Genomic DNA, 27,721 nt, shown 5'->3' on the forward strand with positions numbered 1-27,721 from the left:
ACCAAAAGAACTCTTTACCTCACAAGATTTGTTAATTTTAAATCCACTCATTAGTACAGAACTACACAATGTATGGGAAACTACAGTGGATTCCTGGTGCACATCATTCATAGCTAGTGAGCTAGACAGACAATGTTATGGGTAGCCTGGCACTTCCTCACTTTGTTAAAAACTGTTCATCCAATTATTATGAAAACGTCTGTGTACTGGTGGGAGTTATGCATGGTAATAGGATCACAATGACAGAGGTTCATGCATCATCATTAATAAATCTAAGTACCTCAAAGTACATTATAACCATTAACTTACTTATCCTCAAAACACTTCTCTGAGGTAAGCAAGGGTGAGTATATAGAATACACACATGCAGGTAGATATGGGGGATGAGCACTGGATGTGCCCCCACTTTATCCAGGTGACAGCTAGACATCTGGGAAGTCTGTCATGCAATGTAAATATTTTGACATTGGTAGTGAATATTGTACATGACTAAAGACATACTAAAAAGATTTCTGAACAGCATTCATCCCATAGACATGTTCTTCTTTAAATCCTGCAGCAAGCTATTGTGTAGTTTAGCGATATCTGAAACAGCTGCTATGTTTCACTATAGAAGTGTGCTGCACTTCAGAAGAGTGGTGGTGACTATCTTCCACCCTAGTTTAGTACAACATAATTTAAAAATAATAAAATGTAAGAGCAACAACTAATGCAACACAATCTTTGCAAACTAGGTTAGAATGTAAAATGAACATGGAATCTATTTAGATTCCATACAGTACCTGCCCAAGTAAAAATCAATAATAAATCACTATTACGAGGGGCTACATTTCTAACTTTAGCACTTCGTATGAATTTAAGGGATTGCTAATCACTTGGTTCACTGAAAATACATTTCCATTACTTAATACTGGTATTTTTTATTAACTTTGATGTGTTATATACAATATCGTCACCGTGGTGATAGTAAATACAGCAAAGATGATGGCTAGAATTATCCAAAAGTTGTGCTGAAATGGAGAGGCATGCTTGATACGAACACTTGGGCCAAACTTCTCCCGGGTATCTCTGCGGCTATAGTGAACCAGCAGAGGTGGGATGATCAACTGGATGGTGGTTGCAGCATAGGAGCCAGTTATTCCTACAATCACCTCAATGTTCTCAGTAACGACCGCAATCACAGTTGGTGGGATGATGGCCAAAAGCGGAAAGAGGAGTCTTTCAACAGCCCAAATGCGAGAACATTGGAAGGAGCTGAACATAGCCCATATGTTGTCTCTTAAAGCCACTGCGTTCAGGGGAAAGATGGCACTCACCTTAAAAGTGGTATAGAGTCCCAAGAAGTAAATGAAGGACACTCCAGGCACAATAGAGCAATCCAAAAAATTTAACAGAACAATTTCCTGAATCTTGTCCTTTTCAAAGGTGAACATGATAGTTAATGAAAGCAGTGCATAAAATGCACCCACAACTATGAAGACAATAGCAATTCCCAGACCAAGGTTGGCCTTGTTTAGTATGGGAGGAATGATATGAGGAAGGGTGGCATGGGATACAGCAGCTAGTGAACAAGCTCCAAAGATGTTTGGAAGAGCACCAGAGTTAGCCAGAGTAGGATTTCCTTTGCCTCGGCCAATAGCTAGGAGGTGGAATGCCATGACGAACATAATGCAAAAAACTGTAAAAGAGAAGAGAGAGTTTGGATTAAAATTGTTGGGGGTAAACTCAAATTCCTAGATTACTGATGAAGACTCTTGCAACTTCTTTATTCCTTTTTAAAATCCAGGTATTAACCATCCTATTTCTCCCCCCCCCCCCCCCCCCCATCACCACCTCCCTTTTCTGAGAGCTGCTGGTTACTACCGTAAACAAGACAGACAGGCCCAAGATAAAACCATGGATGCAAACAGCTCTGAACTTGGACTTTGTAGCTGGGGGCTAATCTCTAGCAAAAATAAATAGTACTAGAAGGGGATGACTAACCAGCTCCAGGCCAGCTCTTCAGCTGGTATAAGTCAGGATAGCTCCATTGATTTTAGTGGAGCAATACTGATTGCCACCAGCTGAAGATCCGACTCACTCAGAATGGACATGCACCACTTATCCATGGACTTGGGCAAACAAAAGAGAAGGTGAAGAATAGAGCTAAGACATAAGTTAGTTAATAGGCCTGGTCTGGCTTTATGGGTTAGAGCAGGGGTGGGCAAATGTTTTGGCCTGAGGGCCACATCTGGGTATGGAAATTATATGGCAGGCCATGAATGCTTACAGAACTGGGGGTTGGGGTTCAGAGAGGGTGAGGGCTCTGGGGTACGGCCAGAAATGAGGAGTTCAGAGTGTGGGAGGGATCTCCGGACTGGGGGAAGGCTTGGGGTGCATGGGGTGAGCGTTCCAGCTGGGGGTGCAGGCTCTGGAGATGGGCATGAGTGGTTGTGGGTGCAGGAGGGTGCTCTGGGCTGGGACCGAGAGGCTCAGAGGGCAGGAGAGGGTCAGGGGTGCAGGCTCTGGGTGGCGCTTACCTCAAGCAGCTCCCAAAAGCAATAGCACGTCCCTCCTCCGGCTCCTACATGGAGGCGTAGCCAAGCAGCCCTGCACTCTGCCCCACCCACAAGCGCCACCCCTGCAGCTCTCATTGGCCGGGGTTCCTGGCCAACAGAAGCTGTGGGGGTGACGCTTGGGGCAGGGTCAGCATGTGGTCCCCCCTCCAGCTCCTACATGTAGAGGCAGCCGGGGGGCTCATGTCGCTGCTTCTGGGAACCATGTGGAGCCATGGCACATGTGGAGCAAGGCAAGCCCTGGACCCTGCTCCCTGGCAGGAGCTTGAGGGCTGGATTAAAACATCGGAAGGGCCGGATGTGGCCCCTGGGCCATAGTTTGCCCACCCCTGGGTTAGAGCATGAGTAACTAGATACTCTATATAAGCAAAGGAAGACCCAAGAAAATCTACACTTTAGACATTTTTCTCATATAAAGTGCCTGGGACCAAAGTCATGTACCAGGCTGGAAATGGAGAATATAAATGCCTTGGTGGATGAACAAATTAAAGGTTTGTGCAAACCCAAACCAGAGAAAATTTCTGATCAGTTCAATACACAGGGTTTGTGACCCCCGCCACCCCCAGCCCTCCAGTTTAATGTTCATACAAACTCAAAGCAACATTCAGCCAAAACCAGCAAGTTTTGCCAGATCTTCTTAGTGAAACTACTGGGTTTTGACAGTTTTTAGGAGCCCAGGGAGACTCCTCAGTTTTGTAATGAAACTCTGACCAGGAAACTTGCTGGTTTCATGCACGCTTTTCAGCATAGGAGTAGGAGTACTTTGTGCTGTCTGTCCAGAACAGAAAAATCTGTCCAAGGAAAAAAACCCCTGCCAGACTTTGCCAAACAAGTGAGTGCCACCTGCCTTTGCGTTGCAGGCCCACAGAAGGTGGAGACTGAACAGACCTGTGAATCAGTCTTCCTGCCCAAGCAGGGTCTATTAAATGAATGGGACAGATTCTCAGACACAACCTTGCTCTACCATCTTCCTACAGCGGTTCTGCTGCGTGGGTGGTGTTAATGTATGTCCTGAGATCTCCCACTGGTAGAAGCTGGCTGAGAGAGGTGCTGGCCTTGTTGATTATTCTGGCCACATATACTCTCCTGAGTCAGCCTAGCCCACTCTCTGGGCTGCATTGGCAGGCTCCATGCTCCCTTCAAGTGCAGGGCTGTGGCTTCCAGTTTGTGCACTGCTCAATGTTCCCTCCAGAATAGCTCTGTCCCACAGAAGGCCTGAGGTCCTGGGACACACAGACAGGCACTGGCATCTCTCAGCTGAATGGAACACAGTAACTAGTGTTGGGGGGGGGGGGAATTGTAATGTATCAATGCCCAAAAACCCTAATCAGAATTGGAGCCCCATTGCGTTTGATGGCGTACAAACACCTACTAAGAGACAGCACCTATCCCAAAGAGCTCACAAGTGAAAGAACAAGCAGTGCAGGGGATTTAGCCAGACTGCTATTAATCTAAGTGGAAGATGGATGACTGAACTCCCGATACTGCTTTGAAAATCTCAGCCAATTGCTTTTCTGGAGAATGATTCATAAACAGCAAGTTTGTAACAAAATAAAGGACTGCCTCCCAAGGTACAATATAAATGTGCCAGACAGTTTAAGAAACTCCCTTTTCTCCAAACAGCTTTAACCCAAAATGTCAAGGTGGATTTTCTGCTTATAAAGAATTCTGTGCTATCACACAAATACTGTATGTGTTATTGCTGCCTGACGTAACTCCTTGGCATTGACATAATGTCAGTGGTTGAGTCCTTGCTTTCAGCCATGTATGATTAATGGGCCACCTGGCAAACACACTATGTGTACGGTGCCAGGTCACGTTGAGTTAGTTTTTGCCAGGTGACACAATAGAAAATATTCCTAGCTGAAAATATCTACAGATTTCAGCTGCCAACATAATGTCCCAAACTCCATGCACTGCAAGGGTTGTTTCAGCCTCTCTGTCCTAGCCCTCAACATCACACACTGTGAACTCAGCTTCCAAATCTCTTCTTTCCAATGGTGCAAGCAATGGTGGGCCAAGACGTTCTGATCTGGACCTGAACTTTGCCTGGGGCTATTTTGGGAGGGAGCTGGAGAAGCAATGCAGAGGGGTGGTTCTGAGGCTGTGTTTCATGCCCACCTCTATCCATGTGTCTTTGAGTTAATGTGCAAGATACATTTAACTGAACAGACATGAAAGCCTTAGGTGTAAAGACAACATCTGTGCTCACGCCAGCATTAAGGGGGTAGAAGAACCCTGGCTCCCGTGCATGGGCTGCAGGTACTGTGCTGCTTCCCTGGACATGCTACTCCTATCCCAAGCCGGTGGGAGGTGTGGAGTCAAGGTTCTGCCCACAATGCACCAGCCAATGCAGCTGAACCAGCACAGAAGAAAGTAGCCTGCACACATGAAAATGCTAACACAGACTATTTCTTGCCTAGAGCAAGGGGGGAGGAACCAGGGACTGAACTGGGACTCCATCACAATTCAGTCCCCAGAGGCAGCACAGCTCTGTGCTGTCCCTTACTCAGGGTTTCTGGTAACTCCCTAGTCAAACCCAAATTAGGTACTACCATATAATCTAATGCAATCTACCACAGCATGCACCAGAGTCTGTTTGCTCCAGTGGATGTACTGGAGCACTCTGGGAAATAGCAAAATGTCTTGTGGATACTGACATGTTTTAAAAAACCTCAAGATCTTCACTTATGGTATCATTGGCAGCCATGTTTGGGGAGTTTTTAACTAAGAACCTCACACTTTCTTTTTCTTTCCAGATCCATTCAGGCCCAGAACAGAAATAATTATAAATAGTGAGGGATAGATGGAAGCAGAGATGGAAGGCTGATAAACGAAAAGGACCTTCTAGCTACTTGGACCAGACTTTCCTTCTGGGTAGGCAGACCTCATGGGAAAGGATAACTAGGAGCTGGCTCAAATGAAGCCTTGGTGATTTATACTTACATATAAAAGCAGTAGAGCTTGTTAGGATTTTTCTTTTTCTGTGAACATTTGATAGAAGTGATTTTTGTCCTGGTTTTTGTCAAAATTTAGACAACTTTGAAATCTGGGGGATTGTCAAAAAGCTAAAGTTTTGTTTTCCGAATGTTCAGTTATCAAAATGTTCAGTTCAGAAACCAAACAAAAAAACAATTTTCATTTGCCAAGCAATGAAGAACATCCAGCGTTTGAAGAAAAAACAAATGTTTGAGGAAAAACCATTTTCTTGTGCAAACATTTTGGTTACTTAAAAAAAATATTGTCAAAAAAAGAAACCTCACTGTGATGGAAAAATGTTTAACTAGCTGTAACAAACTACAGTAATTGTTCTAACGATGTTTCTCTGTGTCTTTGGTGCACCAATCAATTGTCTGAGAAACTCCCCAGCTAAAAATTCATTCTTAAAATGGCTCCTCGATGTCATGGTACTCTGAATTGGAGGGGGGGGGCATACAACACATGGGGCCCAATTCCATAAACACGTCACATAGAACATTCCCACTGAAATTCGTGGCAGTCCCACACGATGAGCACTCACAGGATCCAGCCCCACAGACGCAGCGTTGCAATTGGTAGTACAGCACCACTGGCCACGTGAAGGGTTGGGCCTCACATTTCCTGGATTCTCTAATTTAAGTCGGGCCTTTAAGCAGCCTTGAAAAATTGCAGCCTAGGGATTCGGACGCCCAATTCCTATGTAAATTAATGGGAAATGGGTGTGCAGATTTCTTCGCCTTAATGTTCGTATTCTCACCACTTCATGCTCATGAGCAGCTAACAGTTGCTCCCAATTGTAAAGGTTTTCCTTGTGGGTTTGGAAAGCTCATTTGAAATGTGTCAGTCTCCTTCACAATTTCAAAAGAACCAGCAACTTTTCCAGCACTTCGTTACCCACGGCTATAGGGGCCTTCCTGCTCCTTACTGAACCAGCTTCCTCAGTCTAAAGTAGGCTCCCTTAAGAGCAGCTACACCTTTTAACATGTCTTGTATGGTAACAGTCCTGGCAATAGCTCTCAGACAGGATTTTTGGGTAATGTACTAGAAAAATGAGAGCAACAGCAAGTAATATCACCTGTTGATTCAGGTTTATAACACAGGGGCTAATATTCTAGCCCAGGGGTTCTCAACCTTTCTTTCAGAGGCCCTCCCCCCCCAACAGGCTATAAAAACGCCACGGCCCAGCTGTGCCGCACTCACTGGTTGTTGTTTTTTTTTTTATAAAAGCCAGGGCCCACATTAGGGAGTAGCAAGCAGAGCAATTGCCTGGAGCCCCATACCACAGGGGCCCCTACAAAGCTACATTGCTGAGGCTTTGACTTCATCCCTGGGTGGTGGGGCTCAGGGCCCTGGGCTTCAGAGACAAACACCTACAAGATCTCTATCAAGAGTTCTTACAACTACAATACCCACCTGCTGAAGTGAAGAAACAGATTGACAGAGCCAGAAGAGTACCCAGAAGTCACCTACTACAGGACAGGCCCAAAAAAGAAAATAACAGAACGCCACTAGCCATCACTTTCAGCCCCCAACTAAAACCTCTCCAACGCATCATCAAGGATCTACACCCTATCCTGAAGGATGACCCATCGCTCACAAATCTTGGGAGACAGGCCAGTCCTTGCTTACAGACAGCCCCCCAAACTAAAGCAAATACTCACCAGTAACCACACACCACACAACAGAACCACTAACCCAGGAACCTATCCTTGCAACAAAGCCCGTTGCCAACCGTGTCCACATATCTATTCAGGGGACACCATCATAGGGCCTAATCACATCAGCCACCCTATCAGAGGCTCGTTCACCTGCACATCTACCAATGTGATCTATGCCATCATGTGCCAGCAATGGCCCTCTGCCATGTACATTGGCCAAACTGGACAGTCTCTATGTAAAAAAGACTAAATGGACACAAATCAGATGTCAAGAATTATAACATTCATAAACCAGTCGGAGAACACTTCAATCTCTCTGATCACTCGATTTCTGACCTAGAAGTGGCTATTCTTCAACAAAAAGACTTCCAAAACAGACTCCAATGAGAGACTGCTGAATTGGAATTAATTTGCAAATTGGATACAATTAACTTAAGCTTGAATAGAGACTGGGAGTGGTTTAGTCATTTCACAAAGTAAAACTATTTCCCCTTGTTTATTCCCCCCCCGGACTGTTCCTCAGACTTCTTGTTAACTGCTGGAAATGGCCCACCTTGATTATCACTACAAAAGGTTTTCTCCCCCCCCCCCCCCACTCTCCTGCTGGTAATAGCTCATCTTCGGTGATCACTCTCCTTACAGTGTGCATGATAACACCCATTTTTTCCATGTTCTGTGTGTATATAAATCTCCTCACTGTATTTTCCACTGAATGCATCTGATGAAGTGAGCTGTAGCTCATGAAAGCTTATGGTCAAATAAATTGGTTAGTCTCTAAGGTGCCACAAGTACTCCTTTTCTTTCTGGGTTTATATGTGAGAGCTTTACTCCCAGCAAATATTTATACTAATGCTTTTGTCTCCCAGGCTACTACTTCCACCCTTATCCACACTGAGAAGTACTTGACAGCCAATCAGCAAAATGATCTATCCTGGTTTTTTTTGAGACTCCTTATTCTAGGTACTGGCATTCTTGCTAGAACAGCATCTGCTTTGTTTCTCTACATCTTACAGTCATTTATATAAGTATATAAACAGAAAGCTGGTGTCCCCTTACAGATCCTTGTAGTACCTCAACTAACTCCTATCCACCTTTAAAGGGATTTAAGGCTGTCCTTTGTTTCCTGTTCTTTAGCAGTTCAAGCTGCCAATATTTTACTTATTCCATGACCCATAACCCCAAAGAGTCTCCCTTAAGACATGAATTTATTACATGCATTCTGATTGATTCAGTAGTAGATACTTTCTGCAGCCCCTTTGCCATCCCATGTGCTCAGACATTATGACAAGTTACAAAGATGTAACTATTACTTGCCTTGAATTAGATGGGTTATATCTAAGCAAACTCTAAAGTGCTTTTTTGATGCCCAAGTTGGTGACTTCATTTAAAAAAAAAGCCTTTTATGATTGCCCTACTGCTTACATCAGTCTAATCTAACATTTGGTGAACAATAGTTTTATTAGCCAATTTCAAATCAAAGTTCTCACCTAAACTGTGAGGAGTCTAAAAACCATCCTCTGAAACTATTGCTATATAGTTTTTCCCCTACATCACTCATTTATAATATCTCAGCTCATGTATGGACTACAGCAGGGGTGGGCAAACTTTTTGGCCTGAGGCCCCTGCCTCCTATCTGACCCCCCTGCTTCTTGACCCCCTGACAGCTCCCCTGGGACTCCTGCCCCATCCAACCCCCCTGTTCCCTGACCTCCCCACCCCGACTGCCCCATCCACCCCTCCCACCCCCTCATTCCTGACTGCCCCCCCGGGACTCCTGCTGCATCCAACCCCCCGGGACCCCTGCCCCATCCCACCCCCCTGTTCCCCACCCTCCGATTGCCCCAACCCCTGACCACACCCCCAAACTCCCCTGCCCTCTATCCAACCCCCCCACCCTTACCACACTGCCTGGAGTGCCAGTAGCTGGTGGCACTACAGCCGTGCTACTGCACCGCATAGAGCGCGGGGTCAGTCCGCGGCTCTGCAACTGCGCTGCCCATCCACCCAGAGCATTGTGCCGGCGGCACGGCACAGCACACTGAGGCTGTGTGGGGGGGGGGGAGAGAACAGCAGGGAAGGGGCTGGGGACTTGCCTCCCAGGCCAAGAGCTCAGGGGCTGGGCAGGAGGGTCCAGCGGGCCGGATGTGGCCCACGGGCTGTAGTTTGCCCACCTCTGGCCTACAGCCTTTTATTCCAATCAATCAATGGTCATTAACCTTTGTGCCAATATTTTCATGCACCAAAATCTAAGTTGCTCAAGCAAAATATGCATCTGCACATGCAAAACACTGTTCACTTTAGGCCTGATGTCAATGGGAGTCTGTCCATAGGACTCAAGCTCCTCGTGCATCAAAAGGTGATGTCTACCCTAACCCTTTGTCCAAAGGGAGAGTAAAGGGTTTTGAGAGAGTGACTATATAGGAATTGGAGCAGTTGAATCCCACATTCCCAGCAATTAAAAATTCCAGCCATTAGGCTTTACCAAAAATAGGGACAAGAACTCCTGCATACCCTCTGTGCTCTGGGTCTGGGGCCACTGGATCAGCATAATTTATTAGGTCATAACATTTTCCAGCCCTTTTTAAATTCAGCTATGGTATTTGGCACAGTGATAGCCTGTGTAATTTCCATTTCCACATCTCATTATACTTTCTCAGATGCCACACAAACAAAATAGTACTGCCTGCTTATTACCATGCCTGCAAGAATTATTGCTCCAAACAACTGCACCGTCTGTTGGAAATGCCTGATTATTTCCTACATTTTTAGTCTGTACTTGCTAGAGAAGAGCAAAGCTGATGTACATTGTAAGGCACAATGTAACTTCAGACAATTGAAATGTAGGAAGCTGGTTTGTGTACTGAATTTTCTACCTAGTGGATCAGATTCCCATCTCATTTATGTCAGCAAAGCTCCGGAGTAACTTCACTGAAATCAGGATTATTACAAATGTAAGCCAACATAATTAAGATCAGAATCTGGCCCATTATATATGAACCAGCTGGTCAAATCCACTTCCCATCAACCAAAGGGCTCTTTGAAAAGAGTTATTTCCTTATTTTTAGAGGTGGAGAATGCCCATTGTCAGTCTGTCCTCTGATGCATTCTGCCTGCTGGAATCCTTTGTTTTCATTTTAAAGAAAACAAACCTGCAGAGTTAAGTAAGGAGGCAGTGGGGAGAAGAAAAAAAAACAAACAAACAAAACAGAAATGGCCCACCTTGATTATAACTACAAAAAAGGTTTTTCTCCCCCCCGCCCCCCGCCCTTCTCCTGCTGGTAATATCTCACCTTACCTAATCACTCATTACAGTGTGTATGGTAACACCCATTTTTTCATGTTCTTTGTGTATATAAAATCTCCCTACTATATTTTCCACTGCATGCGTCTGATGAAGTGAGCTGTAGCTCACTAAAGCTATGCTCAAATAAATGTTAGTCTAAGGTGCCACAAGTCCTCCTTTTCTTTACTGTGGAGTTACTGTGCTACATGCCTGCATTTCACATTTAAGGAGTGCACAGCTGGCTTGTTCACTACTTCAGCTTCTACATCAAACATTTCTTCTATTGTTAGAAGGAAAAAATGTTCTTGGTAATTGGCCACTTGATAGAGAAAAATGCAATAAAAAAAAAGTTAACCAGAGAGATGTTACCATAAATAGATGGGTCAATATATTTTAATTCCTATGCTCTAACACCAGAAAGTGTCCTTAAACCTTTGCGTATTGAACTTTGTGGGTGTCTCTTATCTCACGCTGTTGGAGTCCCTCCCAATCTAACAAAGTCGTCAGGTCTCTGGATAAGGAGAAGCAAGTTTTCCCAAGGTAGATTAACTCCATAACTTAATGCAGCAGCAGCATTATGGGTTAGAACCACAAGGCAGGCTGTCTAGGAGTCAAAGTCGGCTTACGGAACATGACTCTCCACTGGAGTACCATGAGTCTTGAATAACGAATCAGATTCATGGTATTTCCCTGCAGCTCTCAAAGGAATAGCTAGATTGATGGTAGGGATTTTAAAAGCCACCAAACTCTGCAACATGACTTTATTGTTTGCAGTGCTTGGGGGAGCAGTGGGGGCAAGTGTTGTGAAGTCCATGTGAATCTGGGAAATCGAGGAGGACATATACATACCTAGGATAATTGCAACTACTAAAATGATAAGAATTAACATGGGCTGTGTCTAGGTTTGTAAAGGGTAAAAGACCCTGAACTACAAAGAGTTAAGTATGGGCTGTTTAAATGCTCTAAGAGCACTACCATGTGAATATAAAGTATACCTCTTTACTTACTAATGATTTATGAAGTGCTTCTACTCTTAGCCAAACGGCATTCATCATCAGCTACCGTATCACAGAAAATCCGCTACCCCACAAAGAGTGGCTTGATATAGGCACCTCATATTTGAAATTAGACTCAGGCCTTAGGTGATGTGGGGGGGAACTGCCTTTGATTCACTCCAGGAAGCTTATGACCTCAGCTCAATATCCACATTCAAATTTTGAACAAGGTACCACCAGATATAAAAAAGGACTTCCGTTTGCTAAACAGCAAAAAGGTGCCAGTAAAGATTGAGGAGAGAACTACAGCAATGCTAACATTCCAAGCTGCTGCAGAAAAAACATTTTCAAAGGGATGTGCACACAGGACCACAGAAGTGTTGTGAAGGCCATGATACTACCAGAGTAGTGCTAGGGGACATGCATGCTCATTACTAGTATTAACTTAGCAAACCTGGCAAGCATGCCCAGTTGCAGACAGACATCAGCATGTGGTTAATTTGTACATGACTCACCAAGTGCCTTCCTAGAACCTTATTCCAAAATTATGCACAGTAAACCTTTCAGAGATAGAGACAGTCAGCACCTACTACATAGGACAAACTCACTAGCTGAAGCTCTGAAATCACAGCTTTGGCTTTAGGCCCCAGTGTAATATGGGCCGTCAGTTTAAGATGGCATTATTTATAATTAAGCTGATTTTAAAATTGCCAGGAGACAGGACTAAATGGCTGAGGGGGCTGGTAATGGGATACAAAGCCTTCTGCCTCTAGATCAATCAGCTCAAGTTCCAGGCAGTAGTAAGTGAAAGCTATTATTTTTGTTCAATGGCACATGTCAGTCACTCCAGTTCAGACAGGCATCTTTCATGGGTTTCAGGGGGAAATTCAGACCAGTGAGGGGTTGTCTCACCACTTGTAAAGCATTCAGGGTTTCAGGACAATGTTTTGCTGCTGTAGCTTCCAGCCTGGGACACTCACAACCAGCCTACAAGCATGTAGGTCACACCCTGAAGTGTCTGTGTGGTTCAGCAGCTCTGACCTCAGCAGCCTGTCTACACTCCTACAACCCCACTCTGGCTTCCAGCAGCCTTACAATCAGCAAGCTGACCCAACACACTCCCAGCCCAGAGTTTTCCCAAAACCATGTGGTCTGTAAATTCCAGCCCTCTCCTGGACAGTCCAAAGAAACAATAAGTTTCGTTTTTTCTTGTAAAGACAAAAAAGCACATCACAGCTTATTAACATAACTGGGGTAAATACACCCTTCCATTTAAACAGCACTGAGCTGGCTTATAGTAAAAATAAAGCCAATTTACTTACAATAGAGCATAGGTTAAATGATACCAACCAAAAGGAATAAAGTTAGAAAGTTACAAGCAAATAAAAGTGAACACATGTGTAAAAGTCTAAACTTTACTCTAGCAAGGTACAGGCTTTGTTCAAGAGGTCTTTTCTCACTTGTATTCAGTTCCCAGAGACTTCAAACCCTCCCTGGCCCCTTGGTTGAAGGGCCCATCTTTCTCAGCTTGGGAGAGCTCTGTTCCCTTGTGTCTGTCTAGTGATGGATGCCAAAGATGGCTTCTCTCTTTACTCACATCTTCCAAATGGTCAATGACTGTTTCAAGAGGCAGGATAACCTCATGCTGTTCTTCCCTTCCAGTGGGTTTCCCATTCGCTGGTGACTTCTATTAAATGGGGCTTCCATTGGTTATGGTCACACCTTGCTTAACCTCTACTGTCTGGGTGGGAATGTCTTTCTCCTTGTTTTGCCACAGGCTTTAAAAATTATTAAGTATCCATATTTCTTCAGATGGAGTTAATACATTTCACAATGATATCAGTCACCAGTGTGTCAGCTTCCAGAAAGACCTCATTCTGTAAATGCTTATTATAAAAAAAAAAAAAAAAAAGTGTAATATTTCATACAATCAGTTGCTTCAATTGCATATTACTTGAAGTTAAACCCCTCCTGTCTTTATAGATGAGTGAACCTTTGAAATGGATTCTTCTGAGAGTTACCCCTCAAAGTAAAGTTTACTCAAGCTGTGAGGAAGGCAACAAGGAGTCTGGTGGTGAAGGATGCTGCTGCCCTTCTCACACACTTGTTAGCTTAATAGCTTTGTTTATCTAATGTGTGAAAATGAATCATGGTCTTTGCCTTAAGACTGGCAGAGACTCAAATACACATTCCTTTGTCTAAGGCAAACCTGTTTACCAACTTCCTCTGACATGTCTGGTTTAAACACACTTCAGTCATAACTAGCATATATCCATAACTCTCAATACCCACCATGTACACACATTGTGCAAGAACATTAATGATCAGTGCGTTATTAGACCTAGTTTGCACAAAGATTACTACAGTAGCATTTAGAGTGTCAGTGTCCACATCAGAATTGTCACCCTTGTTGGGAGTCTCAGAAGAGAACAAGGATTGAAGGGGCAGAGAAACTAAACTAGCCTTTCATCCCTAGAAGTAACCTCTAGAAAACAAGAGAGAAGCACATTGGTGATATAATACAGGGAAACTTATACTGCTGCCACCCCGCTGTACTTAGGAAATGGATAAATAGGTTTTAAGGCCAGAAGGTGCCATTATATCATCTAAACTGACCCCCTGTTGCACACAGGCCATATATAGAATGGTTATCCAGTGACTCCTGTACTGCACCCAATCACTTGTGGTGTTTGACAAAAGCATAGCGTTTAGAAAGGCTAAGACGACTTCGAGAAATAGAATCCACTATTTTACTTCGTAGTTTGTTCCAATAGTTAATTACCTGCCCTGTTAAAAATTCTGCCTTATTTCTAATTTGAATTTGTCTGGGTTTAACTTCCAGTCATTGGTTCTAGTTATGCCTTTCTCCACTAGACTAAATGTAATACCCAATGCATAGAAGATTTCAAGCACAAAGACTCTACACCCAGCATATGGCCACTAATTGACATTTATTAATTCCCAAACAAGTTGGCTCATTATCCTACTATTCTAGAATGACGACAATACTTCTACTTTGAAACATAGATGAACAAAATACAATTTGGGGAGAGACAAATAATGGATTGTTTGACCTTTCTGGGAAATACTGGGTCATTTGATCCTCTGACCAGCATACTAAAAAGCATAGCAACATATTACAGAAACTCCCCTGAAAACTGGAGCACAAGCCAAAAGTCCTACCTTGTATAGTGCTGCATGAAATTGCAACATATGCATCATTTCATACAGACGATCCTCAGAGCACAGACAGGATTGAGGCTTAGGAGACTGAGGAACCAGAGAACAAACAGCCCTATTTGATAACATGGTGGGGAAAAAACATAACTTACTACAGAAGAGGTGTGATTGGCTTTTGCTGCTTAAGATGCACTAATTTACGATTGGCAGACATCTGAAGTTCATATCAGCAGTGGATTTCTAACCATATTGAGACCATCTGTTTAGGTGTGGGGGGGCTCTCGTCTGAAAGAGGCTTGAATAAGCTTGCCCCCTAATTTACAGGCATCTTGGACTTCTAATGCTGCCATATATGAGTAGAGCAGTAGCCAGCATCTTCCCAGTCAAGGTCTCCATAGTCTTGAGCACTTTTCAGTGGGTGTTTTCAGCCATGCCTAAGGCCAGTTACAAGTGTCATTTCTTTCTCAGAACTGGACAGCATGATAACGTACATAGCTCGTTGTTGTAGCTGCTTTCTGGAGCTATTAGATCTTTCTGCACATTTTCTACTACAAAGGAGAACTTATGGCCCTGCATGTCTATTTCCCAGTTCTGCTGAAACTCTGCCATTTGACAGCAACAGACCAGAGCTATGGTTTTGGAAATAAAATTTTAGCAAATGCATCTTAGGCAATTCTGAATCCCAGCCCCCAGTCCTGTTTGGAGATACTCAGCTCATCTCCTATTCTTCAAGAGGGAGCAATAGGTCTCCCAAATGTAGTTTAACTCCTCTGAGCTTTCCTAATTAGACACCACATCTATGCCCCAAAAAGCCATGCTTGTTCCAGCTTCTTTCAGCACTGCATTTCTGACAAACTAGTCACTTTTTCTTCTCTTTTTTGATCTTGTATAAATTTGAAGACAAAGATTCTTCTGAATAATGGATGTTCAGAGATTTCACTCTAGATGAAACAATATGTTGTTTTCATGCTAAAAATAGATAATCATGAGTTCAAGAATAATAGAAAACTTGCCCCAGTAAATCCAAGGGGGAAGCTGCACAACTCTGAAAATAGCACTGGAAAAGGATTAATTAACAAGCAATGGTCATCTACATGACCTTGGTTTGCTGGCTCAAAATCTCTGTCTTACACTGATGCACACTACTCAAAAATTCTCCCCATAAAAAGTCTATTTTCAGTATGACTGGCTGAACCCAGAGACTAGTACAGAATCTGGAAACCTACAAGCAGACTTATTGCTTGATCTTTTTCCAATGTTATTCCACTAATGTCAGGTGTCATCTTAAAGTAACTTAAGCAACAAGAGGTGTTTGCACTTGAACCTCAGGATTCACAGTGAGCAGCAGGTCATGTCAGGAAATTCACATCTGAGAAACATCAGCCTGGCTCACATGCTTCCTTAGAACAGAGGTAGCATACCAGAGGTCCATGAACCAGTCTTGGTCTGAAAAACACTTGTGGGTGATCCCCAGTATGGTGGCTGTTCACATGGTCCTGGCTCTTCCTCCTTGTTTCCAACTGCTAAAGCACATTGAAATGAGATAAAAATGCATAAATATTGTCTAAATATTATCTTTTCATGTAAGCAGTTGCTGTAGTGGGCACAGGGATCTCATGCAACTGAAAGCAGGTAAGGAGGGGCCAGGCAAGAACCTCACATAGTCCATACCAGGGATGGAGCTCAAGCATGCCTGCATTAGAACTATTCCCCAGCTCACTCACAGAAGAGCTGTGCTTAGATCAAAGTACCTCACCATTGTTCCAGGAGCTGGAGAAAATATCAACATCTGTTCGCTTACAAATACTATAGATACAATCTTATGGCCTCTAACTAGCTTTTCCTTATTCTGAGCTTCTGGCTCTCAAACAACAGACCTCTTAGATACAAGGGGATTGTGCTGCATCTTGCAGAGATAGAAAAGTTATCTTGCCTCTGTAGCGCAGAGTTATCGACCCTTTTCCTTTATATACAGTAGCCGTTTGCAGGTCACGTTGCTATTAGTTATGGTTTGAATTATTTTAATCATGTATGTTTTGAGTCTTTTAAGTCAGTCCCTGTTGGCAGAGGGGCACTTTACTAACATATCACTAACTTTCACCAAGAGCCCTCCCACCACACAGCAGATCCTCTGCCAATTCAGACCCCCAGGAAGACCACCCATAATAAAGAATCACATTCTTGCCAAAGAAGGAAGCATTTTCTCAGTTTGTCTTTATTTTGTTGGCTCTTTTGTAGGCTGGGAAATGAATGGCCAGTATTTGCAAAGTGACAGGTTTCAGAGTAACAGCCATGTTAGTCTGTATTCGCAGAAAGAAAAGGAGTACTTGTGGCACCTTAGAGACTAACCAATTTATTTGAGCATGAGCTTTCGTGAGCTACAGCTCACTTCATCGGATGCAGTGAGCATCCGATGAAGTGAGCTGTAGCTCACGAGAGCTCATGCTCAAATAAATTGGTTAGTCTCTAAGGTGCCACAAGTACTCCTTTTCTTTTTGCAAAGTGAAAACTTCCATTCCTCTTGGGAGGGAGGAGCAGGGAATTCATTATTTTCAACACAAAATAAGTGAAACTTTTGCTGTGCTGAAAATTCACAAATTGTGCTAAGTTTGCAAAACTACCTTTGATGGAAAAATGCCACCCATAGCACAAGGCTGCAAAACAGTTTCTTGAAACTTAGGAGGATGTTAGTTTTCACATGCAAATATTCACAAAGCAAAAGCTCATACAGTTGTTTCCTCCAAATCTACTAATGAACTTGCAGATTTTTGTCAGTTAGCAAATGGAGTAAATATCTTTTGACCCAGGCTCCTCTATTGTGAACAGAATACAGGGAAACCATATATCTATATATTTAAATGCCTCCAAACAGATGTCCAATATTTAATGGATCAGGTGTGCACTAACTGATGGTAACTAGAAGGATCGCCAGATGCTTTGAATGCCATGAATAATTCAACACTCCCATATCTTCAGTTCACAGCAATTTCACAAAGTGTGTGTAGGCTAGAAACAAATCAAAATCCATCTGTCAGACTTGATTTCCTTTAAGGAAAGAGGTTTACCATTTGTAGAGCACTGTTTATAGTCTGGAAAGGGTCTCTTCTTCAGGCAAGTGGTGTATTTGTTGAGGCAGATGGAACAGATACTAGTCCAGGAAGAACAGACATGTTTGATTATTAATAAGAAATTCCCTTTACTAATCAGCATCACTTCTGTTTTATTTTCAGAACAGTATTACAACTAATAAATGTTCTCCAATTCACACTATACATTACTGTCATTTTAAAAAGGGTGTCCTTTCTAATTATGCAGTGTTGTTGTAGCCATGTTGGTCCTGGGATATTAGAGAGACAAGGTGGGTGAGGTAATATCTTTCATTGCACCAACTTCTGTTGGTGAGAGACAAGATCTCTTTATCCTCAAAAGCTTTTTAACTGTTAAACCTATTTTTCCCCCTGCTGTTCCTAGCATTTCTAGCTGTAATATATTCTTAGATTCAATCCAAAGAAATCACTGAGGACCATTCTTTTACTGTACCTAGGCACAGTCTCTCTACATGGCCATACTTAAGGCCAGACAAATATTAGTGCAGTGCTTTGGGAGAGATTTTAAATACAGATGAGCCAGAGAATTAGTTATAATTGATTTGTACTATAGTAGCTTCTGGAGGCCCCAGCCAAGATAGGGGCCCCATTGTGCTACGTGTGGTACAAACAGAGTAACAGACAGTTCCTGCCTTAAAGAGCTTACAATCTAAATAGACAAGGACACACAAAGGGTGGGAGAAATGGAATAGTATTATCCCCATTTTACAGATGGGGAATTGAGGCACAGAGAGATTAAGACCATGATTCAGCAAAGCACTTAAGAACAGTCTTATCTTTTACTTCAATGGAACTTAAGCATATATTTAAGATCACAAACAGGATATCTGTGCCACACTCAGGAGTTGAACTAAGGTCTTCCAAGTACTAGTCCACTGTCTTAACTACAAGCACAGCCTCTCTCTTTAGTTATTGTTATCAGGTTGTATTCCCATGGTAAATTTCCCTCTGTTAGACTAACCCTAATGTACGAACAGGCTAAAACAAACCCGATCTAGTTTCTCCTGTAGACTTATTGTTAACTGAGAAATGTATTGGGTTAAATATTTCCTGCATGATTTTGAAGAATATTAATATTTTCATTCAATGGAATTTCAAATCCCAGTGATACATATGCAGTGTTTAGAACAGCCCCTTTTCTAAGCTCTCATTATTATGCAGATACATATTTGGAGTGAAAAACAAGTTCCAGTTTTAAATGTAATGATAGAGACAGCTGACACTGTGAATCAACGGTCTTTATTTCTTGGAATAGTTGCTCCTGGGGATCTCAGTTCACGGTAGCTGCAACCACTATATCCAAGCCTCAATAATGCTGCTTGGGATCAGTCTCACTATCAATGGGGAGAATAATTGACCAAGGGAGATAAAAATGTTTTCCTAACTCCTATTTGGCAAAACAAGTAAGGTTTTAAGCTAAAGCAGTTTCAGTCATAGGCTGACATTAGCAAAGATTTACAATTCCTGCCAAGTTTTACAAGATTTACAGTTCCTGAATTCTCACAAAGAACTTCCTTACCTGGTTGCTTATTACTTTGAAAGGTATAAGCTCATCCAGGGTTCTTTCCCATAGACAATTTTCATTTTCTTTATCTCATGTACTCTATCCTCTGTTTTCAAATGGTGTTACTGGATGTACCTGCCTAACTCATATAGGAATCAAAGGAATGTGTGTGCTAAATCCTGTGCATTTCTCTGAAGATGAAATATATGTTTTTATACCCCCCCCCATTATGTCCATTGCTGAGTTACTAGAGAGTAAACTACAGTTTAAGTAAACAATATCTTACAGAAGAGGATAGAGGGGCCAAGACATCACACTCCAGGATGAACCGATCAAGGTGAACATGCAAGCTGACAAAAGAATAAGGTGTGCATTTAGCTGTTGTATAGAAGCCCTTGATACAAACAAACAGAGCATTTCCATCTGTCAATTTCGTTCCACATATGAGGACTCTGGGTTTCATACATCTGACCTGAAATCATTATGTGAGATCTGACCTCCCCACATCCTACTGCCTTGTAGTAGGATGTGACACAGCATAGCACACGGGACGTCACACAAACGGAAAGAAAAGAGATTCACGAGAGTAAAATGTCAATGCAGTGCAGAGGGGAGAGCAGGATTGTGCGTCCTATTTCTCCTACCCCACATTGAGAGATTAGCCCTTAGTAGCATACGTATCGGAACTGCTTTTGGTGGATACTGAAGCACTAAAAATGATGCAACAGCCTTACTTTTTATCCTTTACACACACAGTAGGATTCATGTTGGGGGAAAATGGGAAAATGTGGCTAGAGAATATTGTGCTCCAGTTGCAATTTGGAGCAGCCCTGACGCTGCTCAGACCTACACTGGGGCCAAACTGGCCCCTGGTAGCTGACGAGAGTGCTGAGGTGACATATGATCGATCTTTGCTTCCCCCACCCCCACCCAAGCTGTGGCTGTGCTCAGTGCAGCTAAGGACTGGAGCTTTTTAAAAAGCTCCAAGCTCAATACGGCAGATTGGGCTTTTTTTGAACATCCAGCAACAAAGTTCCAGCAGTCCTCCAAAGCTATGTGCTTCTAGTGATGGATGGTATGGACTTGGTCTGTTTTGAAGGCTGAACTTCCCAGGAGCAATGTGACTGTTCAGGAGCTTAGATTAATGTACTGTAGCACATCTGTCATCCAAAGAAATGAGACTCGTAGAAGTAGGAAAGAAAAGGCTTTCAACATTAAACTACAAATAAGAAAAAGCAATCTAATTCTGCTTCGCTAGATGAAGGTGGTTGCTGAATGGTAAACATTATGCGCCTGATTCTCCTCTCAAACTGGAGTAAATCAGGAATTATGCCATTGACACCAACAGAGTCACACATGTAGAAAACTGAGCAGTAAGCGAGTGTGGAATCAGGCCCTAGCTATTTCTGACATCCCTGTACAATACATCCGAGGCTGGATCTAATACATGCCTGTCTCTGAGGTTGGAGAGACTGTTTTCTAGTGGACAGAGTAGAGGACTGCAAGTCAGGATTCCTGAGCTGAATTTCTAGCTCCAGAAGTGGCCCTTGCCAGAGTAGAAAACCTTTTTGCACACATTCCCCAGCAGCCAACAAAATAGAAAAACCACAGGGAGGTCAGAGTGGAGCCAAAATAAAGCCCAGCAGCAGTACAGAAGCACCTTGGAGACCCCTCCTGCTCACCCACCCCCCAGAACCAGCCCTGCCTAGCTCTGACACTGACTCACTGGGTGATATTGGGCAAGTCACTTCAACTTCTCAGTGTCTCAGATACCCTATCTATGAAATAATACTTACCTTCCTCTCAGGGCTTTCCCAGTGAGGACCAATGATCAGTAATCCAGTGACTTCACCACTTTACAGACTGGGCACAGAGCAGTTAAATGATTTGTCCAGAGCCTCAGTGGAACTACTCCTGTGACTGAACACTCACCAACTTGAGCAAAGCTTGCCCAAATCTGTCCCTCCACCTTTACAGAGTTGTTTGTATGCAGTGCTCTTCATCAAAGGATTGCACTTAAGTATTACCGTTCCCTCCCCTAAAACTCATTCCCAGCTCCACTCCACAGCAACAGAAGAGGTTGGAAAGGGACAAGGATGCTTCCAGTTCCAGATACTTGGGGGAGAATCAGATGATGTTTATCTTGGAGATGGGAACCACTTTGAGGCTCCAACACACACTCCCTTCTGGTAGCGTTGGATGCCTGGGAGAAGAGGCAGATCTTGGCTTCTCTCTCACTCCCTATCCACATTACTTCCTATTTACTTATAAAAAGAGAATAACCTTTTTCCATCATCACTTTTGGCTATGCAAAGGCTAGGCTAGTCTATGGCTTAGAGTCATGGACTTAAAGAATTTAAGGCCAGCAGGGACCACCAGATCCTCTAGTCTGACCTTGGGAACATCACAGGCACCACCCAGGACCCACCATCCTAAACCCAACAATGGAAACGAGACCAAAGTGTTACACCCTACAGGAGACTAGACTATTACAGGCCATAGGCAGAAAACAGGAGGGACTGAGGTGCACCACTGCCCAAGACCCCTGCGATGGCAGGGAACTGATTAAGAAACAAAAATCTAAACAGAATATATGGGGGCAAAGGGGGAGGGATCTCTTCCTGACCCCAGCAGATGACCAGCTGAAGCCCTAAAGCATGAGATTTTAGGAACATCTGACATGAACCAGAAAAACTCAGGGCTACCAATCGCCCCCCACCATCACAAGCAAGTTCCTCATACAGTCCCACTTATAAATTTGTCCACTTCACTCTTAAAGCAATGTGGCAAGATGGCCAATTTTAGTCTGGTGGGTCCTGCGCTTTTCTTGGCAGGGAGCTAAGATGCCACCCTTTGCCCCTGCTCTTGGGTGCCAAGGGCACCACTACTAGCCCGGGAAGGTGGTAGAGGAGGGAAGCAAGGCGGGGGGCGGGGGGGGTCTAGGTTTGCTCCGAGTCCCAGCCCTTCTCAACCCCTGTGGTTTCTTACCCTCATCCCCCTTAGGTGGGGTTATCCTTGGTCCTTAGATGCTGGGGGCAGGGTTTCCCTTACTCCAATTCTCAGGTCTTCCAAATCTCTCAACACACCTCCAAGCTCCAGTCCTTCTTCCCTGTCTACCTGATGCAGGGGCTTTTATTAGGTTCCAAACAGGGCCTTAATTGACTGCAGGTGCTCCAATTAACCTGCAGCCACCTTCCCTAGTCTACAGGGAGCCAGGCCTTAATTAGCCTTCAGCGTATGTATTTTTCCTCTAGCACGCTCCGACTGCTCCCTGGCCCTCCTGTATCACAGCTAATTAAGTTGTTTGCCCCCCACAACTCCTGTTGGGAGGCTGTTCCAGAACATCACCCCTCTGATGGTTAGAAACCTTCTTCTAATTTCCAGCCTGGATGTGTTCATGGCCAGTTTATACCCATTTGTTATTGTACCAGCATTGTCCTTTAGCTCTTAGCCCTCCCCGGTATTCCCCCTCCCAGATATATTTATTGGCTCCGCCAGCCTGTCTACCCCATCCTTGCTCCCAGCTCTGTTATGCAAGGCAGAGAGGGCAAAGTTACTCCACTGCAGCATTCATCATCTTAGCAACAATGTATAATTAAACCATAAATTAATTATGGCCAAAAATCAGACACAGTTTACACTTAAAGCTTGTAACGTCAGCAAATTATGTGGAAGGGGTTGAGAATCATCTGATATCCCAAACACAGTACAAAGATTTTCACTTTAGAGGAACTGGGAGAGGGACACAGCTTCATAAACAGCTGTACATTCCATAGTAGATTGGTTGGTAATAGGGGTGCCAGCAATACCCCTGGCTAGTGCGTTATATTAAAAGGTTATTATTATTAATGTATATCACAGTAGTGGCTGGATCTCCTAACTGAGACTGGAGCTAGGGTTGCCAAGCTTCTAATCGCACAAAACCAAAAACCCTAGCCCCGCCCCTTCCCCGAGGCCCCACCCCCTGCTCGCTACATTCCCCCTCCCTCTGCGGCTTGCTCTCCCTCACTCACTTTCACTGGGCTGGGGCAGGGGTTTGGGGTGCAGGAGGAGGTGAGGGCTCTGGACTGGGGCCAAGGATGAGGGGTTTGGGGTTCAGGAGGGGGCTCCAGGCTGAAGAGTGGGACCGAGGGATTCAGAATGTGGGAGGGGGCTAGGGCCTGAGGCGGGGGTTAAGGTGTGGGAGGGGGTACGGTCTCTGGGGTGGGGCCAGGGAGGAGGGGTTCAGGGTGTGGGACAGGGGAAGGAGGTTGGGGTGCAGGGGGGGTGAGGGCTCTAGGATGGGGCTGGGGATGAGGGGCTTGGGGTACAGGAGGGGGCTCTAGGCTGGAGACGAGGGATTTGGAGCACGGGAGGGGGCTGTGAGTTGAGTCAGGGGGTTAGAGTGCAGAGGAGATGAGGGCTCTGGGCTGGGGGTGTGGGCTCTGGGATGGGGCTGGGGATGAGGGGTTTGGGGTGCAGAAGGGGGCTCCAGGTTTGCGGGGGCTCAGGGCTAGGGCAGGAGTTTGGGGTGGGGGGGGGGTGAGGGCTCTGGAGTGCTGACCAGAGCTGCCAGGGTCCCTTTTTGACCAGGTGTTCCAGTCGAAAACCGGACACCTGGTCACCCTAATTGGCACCCCACTGTGCTAGGTGCTGTACAAACAGATTGTAAACTCATCAGGGCAGGAACTGTCTAAACAGACAAGATAGACAAAGGTAGGAGGGAAAGAGAGACACAGAAAAGTGACTTACCCAAAGTAGAAGACATTGTCAAAGCCGGTTACAGAACTGAGAGCTCCTGGCTCCCAAACCAATATCCTTCATTATCCATGCTGCCTCTCAATGGAGACTTCCCACATTGAGTTCTCCTTCACTTCTGTGATTTTCTCTTGTTTTTGAAAATGAATTTGCAAGCATTCGAGCACAGAAAAATAGCATCATTGCAGGAGAACATCTGTGCTAAAACCCTAATCCACAGTCAGAGCCCCAGAGCCACTCAAGACAATCTGCCACCCTCGGCAAAACTTAAGCGGGTAGGAGGGGCATGACTCACTGAAGAGCTCACAGTAGACCCCACCCCCGTGCCTCCCATGCTGTAGCCACCCCCACCCCTGAACCTCATGCAGCCTGGTTGGAGGCTCATCGGGCAGGCCCTGGCTTGGGGCTGCAGAGGCCCCATGGCCCCAGTGACAGACTCTGTGGAATGGGAACAGTCTGACACCTGGGCAGGCTGAGCTGGGCCGGGCCAGGCCAGGATGAAAGTCCCTCCAGCCTCTGCCCCAAGGGCCTGCAAGAGCCCAAGACCTGCTCCCTCAGCAGGCGACGCCCCCCAGCCAGGACTGCCTTCCCCCATGGCCCTTTCCAAGTGGATTGGCACCAGCTGCATTCACTCCCTTCATCTGGCCCCCTGCAGCCTCCATATCCCCCCACCTGGCCTCCCACATCACCCACCCAGCCCCAGCCCCACCCCAGCCTAGCCTACACCCCCCACACACTTGGCCCCTAAGGCAGGGGGTGGCTAGGGAGGGTGCAGGAGTGCTTTCCCAGCAGCCTGGCTGGGGGCTGCTTCCTGCTCCTCAGAGTCCTAGCCAGCAACCTGTTCCATCTGCCTCAGACCCTGCCATCACCTCCAGTGAAGAGAATCAGGGTCAGTTTACAGAAATCTGCTGCCCTTAGAAGTCAGCCACACCAGGCAGTTGCCTATAGCTAGAGCAGCCTGTGCTGAGCCCCCTTGGTTCCTGAAGAACTGCATCGGCTTCAACAGGACACCAAGCAGAATCCCACTGAAGTCAGTAGGGTTCTGCACAGTTGCAGGACGCCCGCCTACCCACCCCCCTCCCACCAGGTCCGTCTGCAGGCTCAGGGCTCAGCCTAGCTTCCATCAAATTCAATGGGAGTTCATGTGGGACAGGCACTGGATGGATTCTACAGCTCATATTTATTGAGCAGGTGGTCAAACTAGATGATCATAATGATCCCTTCTGGCTTCAAAACCTACAAGTCTATGAGCAGCATGTTAGCATCACAGCAAGAAGGAACTACCTCTTGTGAACCCTGGAAAGAGATAAAGGAAGGAAGAAAATGAGATATCTCTTATTTCAATTGACCCTAGAATGAGTGAGAAGAAGCTGTCCTCTGCTCCTCAAGCTTCCCCAGTCAGAGAAGGAACAGCACTGTGGTCCAGAGCCCTTTACCCATATCAATGGCATTCAATGAGAGTTAATAATTGTTCCTTTTTTCTTTTACTTAAGAGTTCAGTTGTCATTCCGGATGTCTGACTAACTGCAACACATCACTTACGCCAAAACGTCTGGCACGAAAAAGATTCTCTCTCTCCATTTGAAGCTGAACTCCTGAAAAATGGCCCTTTCCCCCTCCCTCTTTATTACTGCTTCTATTTTTTGTGTGTAATCCACAGGAACCAACTCTAGTAAAGTTCCCTGAAGCAGAAACACACAGAGCCAGCAACTAAGCACAGAAGCGTTTGTAATTCAGCATCAACTAATATAGCAGTGTAAATCGGTCAATGGGGCAAAGGACGTCACTGCTCACTGGTTTGACAGGATTGATTATCTGAATAGTAAAGAAGATTAATTTACGAAGGGCACAGCCAGAGCAGTAATTGTTGGGTGCAGAGGGAGAAAGGCATACTTCTTTCTGGTTGAGAGAGGAATCATTCACAGCCCCAGAGGCAGCTGTGTAAGAATAGATGGACTTTGAACCCAAACAGCTACATCATGGGGTATTTAGATCTGCTCTGCATTGCACCAGGGATGCAGTGTACTCTGCAGCACACCGGAGAATAATAGTGCTGTCAAGTGGTGCTCAGTTCGCCAGCAAACTGAAAGCCTATGGCAGCATGAAATGCATAGGGAGACTCGCAGAACACTTCTGTATGTAGACACTGCAGCATGTGTATGCAGTGTAGTGGTAACCGTGTCAGTCCAAGGATGTGAGAAAGACAAGGTGGGTGAGGTAATAAGAAAAGGAGCTCTGTGTGGCTTGAATGCTTGTCTCTCTCACTAAGTTCTTACCTCACCCACCTTGCAGCATGTGTAGACGTGCAGAGAGCTAGCTTTCATCTAGGTAGCTCAGATAACAATAGCTGTGATTGGGTGGCAGATGGCCAGTACAGCCCCGCCCAAGATGCTAGGTATGATGTACTCCAGCAGCTAGCTCGCCTATGCTGCCACAGCTTCACAGCTATTGTTATTCCAGCTGGCTAGATCAAAGCCAGCTTGGACATGTCTACACACGCTGCAGTCACATCTCTGATTGCAGTGCAGACGTACGCACCAGGATTGATAGTGTTAACCGCTCATTTTAAAACCTTCTTCTTGTGAATGCTTGCCAAGCATTACAGGCCGCTGGCTAACCAGAGTAAAAGCAGGGGTTACAGTCAAGGCAGTGCAGAGGGGAGCGTAGCTAAGATCAAAGAAAAAGCTTCCTCTCCTCTCGCTTGCCTTAGGGGGTAGTGTTCCCACACAGCTTCCCCACTCTTTGGTTCATGCGGTGAGACAGCAGCCTGCTGTTTTAAGCTACTTTAACAGCTGAGCTAAGGGTTTTTGCTGTTTAATTTAGGATCATTCCCCTAGCTCTTGAGAGGGCTCGACCCCTTCCTCCTAAAGGCTGGTGTGAGGATGGCAGCAACAGGTGACAGTGAGCGGGACGGGGACATGACATCAACCAAGTGGGTAGCAGAGGGTGGGGGCAGTAGTCAAGAGAATGGGAAATTCAAAAGGGTGCTTCATAAAGGCTGTGTGTGGAGGCCACATTGGCCTGTCCTGGAAAGTTCCCTCTCAAGGGAGATGAGGTTTTACCTGGAAGAAGCAGACACACCAGCTGCAAGCATCAGGGCCAAGATCCAAATGAATAAAAAGTAGCTTGGGCCAACCTGAGACTCCTTGGACCCGGTTTTCAGAGGTGCTGAGCACCCACAGCTCCCAGTGATTTCACCCAGCATGAATGGATGTTCAGCCCTTCTGAAAATCAGGCCCAAGGTGTCTCCACAAGTGGGCACCTAAAATAAGTGGCCATCTTTGAAAATTCAGGCCTTCCATGTCTGTAATCAGAGGTGCAGCAGGCTGGGAAGCTCCTTCTTGTGGGTTATTGCTCCACTACCTCTAGGACATACACGAGTGGGGGCGGGAGGAGGTGGCAAGAGACAAAGAAAAAGGCAGGCAGGGAATGCAAAATGGCAGCCAAATGCCACCAAAGTGCAGGAATATCATCCAAATTGCCACCATCTGTGGAAGGGGCAGGAGAAGAGTGAAGATCCCAGGAGAGAGATTGTGTGTTAGCATTTTAACTTGTTTGCAAGTTTAATATTCAGCCAATTTGTACAGTAACAATCCCATGTACAATGTGTGTAGCTGCAGCCGGTTTTTACTGGAGGGCTGTGTTTGGGAGGCACGGGCAATGTTGGAGGGAGCCTCTGAGAGGCCCTGAAGTCCAATGAATAAGGCCCTGGACTGGGACTCA

At 45.1% G+C, this 27,721-nt stretch overlaps 1 protein-coding gene across 5 annotated transcripts in view; it reads right to left on the reverse strand.

Annotated features, from left to right (window-relative positions):
- Positions 1–900: 900 nt before the first annotated feature.
- The window catches only part of LOC102937474 (transmembrane protein 104), an 86,880-nt gene continuing 60,059 nt past the window's right edge, over positions 901–27,721 (reverse strand). For 3 of the 5 annotated variants that reach the window (XM_043524402.1, XM_043524400.1, XM_043524401.1), the window contains one exon: positions 901–1,678. In XM_043524402.1, the coding sequence (XP_043380337.1) occupies positions 1,603–1,678 (76 nt within the window). In that variant the 3' untranslated portion in view covers positions 901–1,602. Of the gene's footprint in view, positions 1,679–22,249; positions 22,311–23,992; positions 24,224–27,721 lie in introns of those variants that run through there. The other 2 variants (XM_043524398.1, XM_043524399.1) reach the window with 2 other exon arrangements.

Source organism: Chelonia mydas, chromosome 10 (assembly GCF_015237465.2).
Source record: "Chelonia mydas isolate rCheMyd1 chromosome 10, rCheMyd1.pri.v2, whole genome shotgun sequence".
Lineage (NCBI taxonomy): Eukaryota > Metazoa > Chordata > Testudines > Cheloniidae > Chelonia > Chelonia mydas.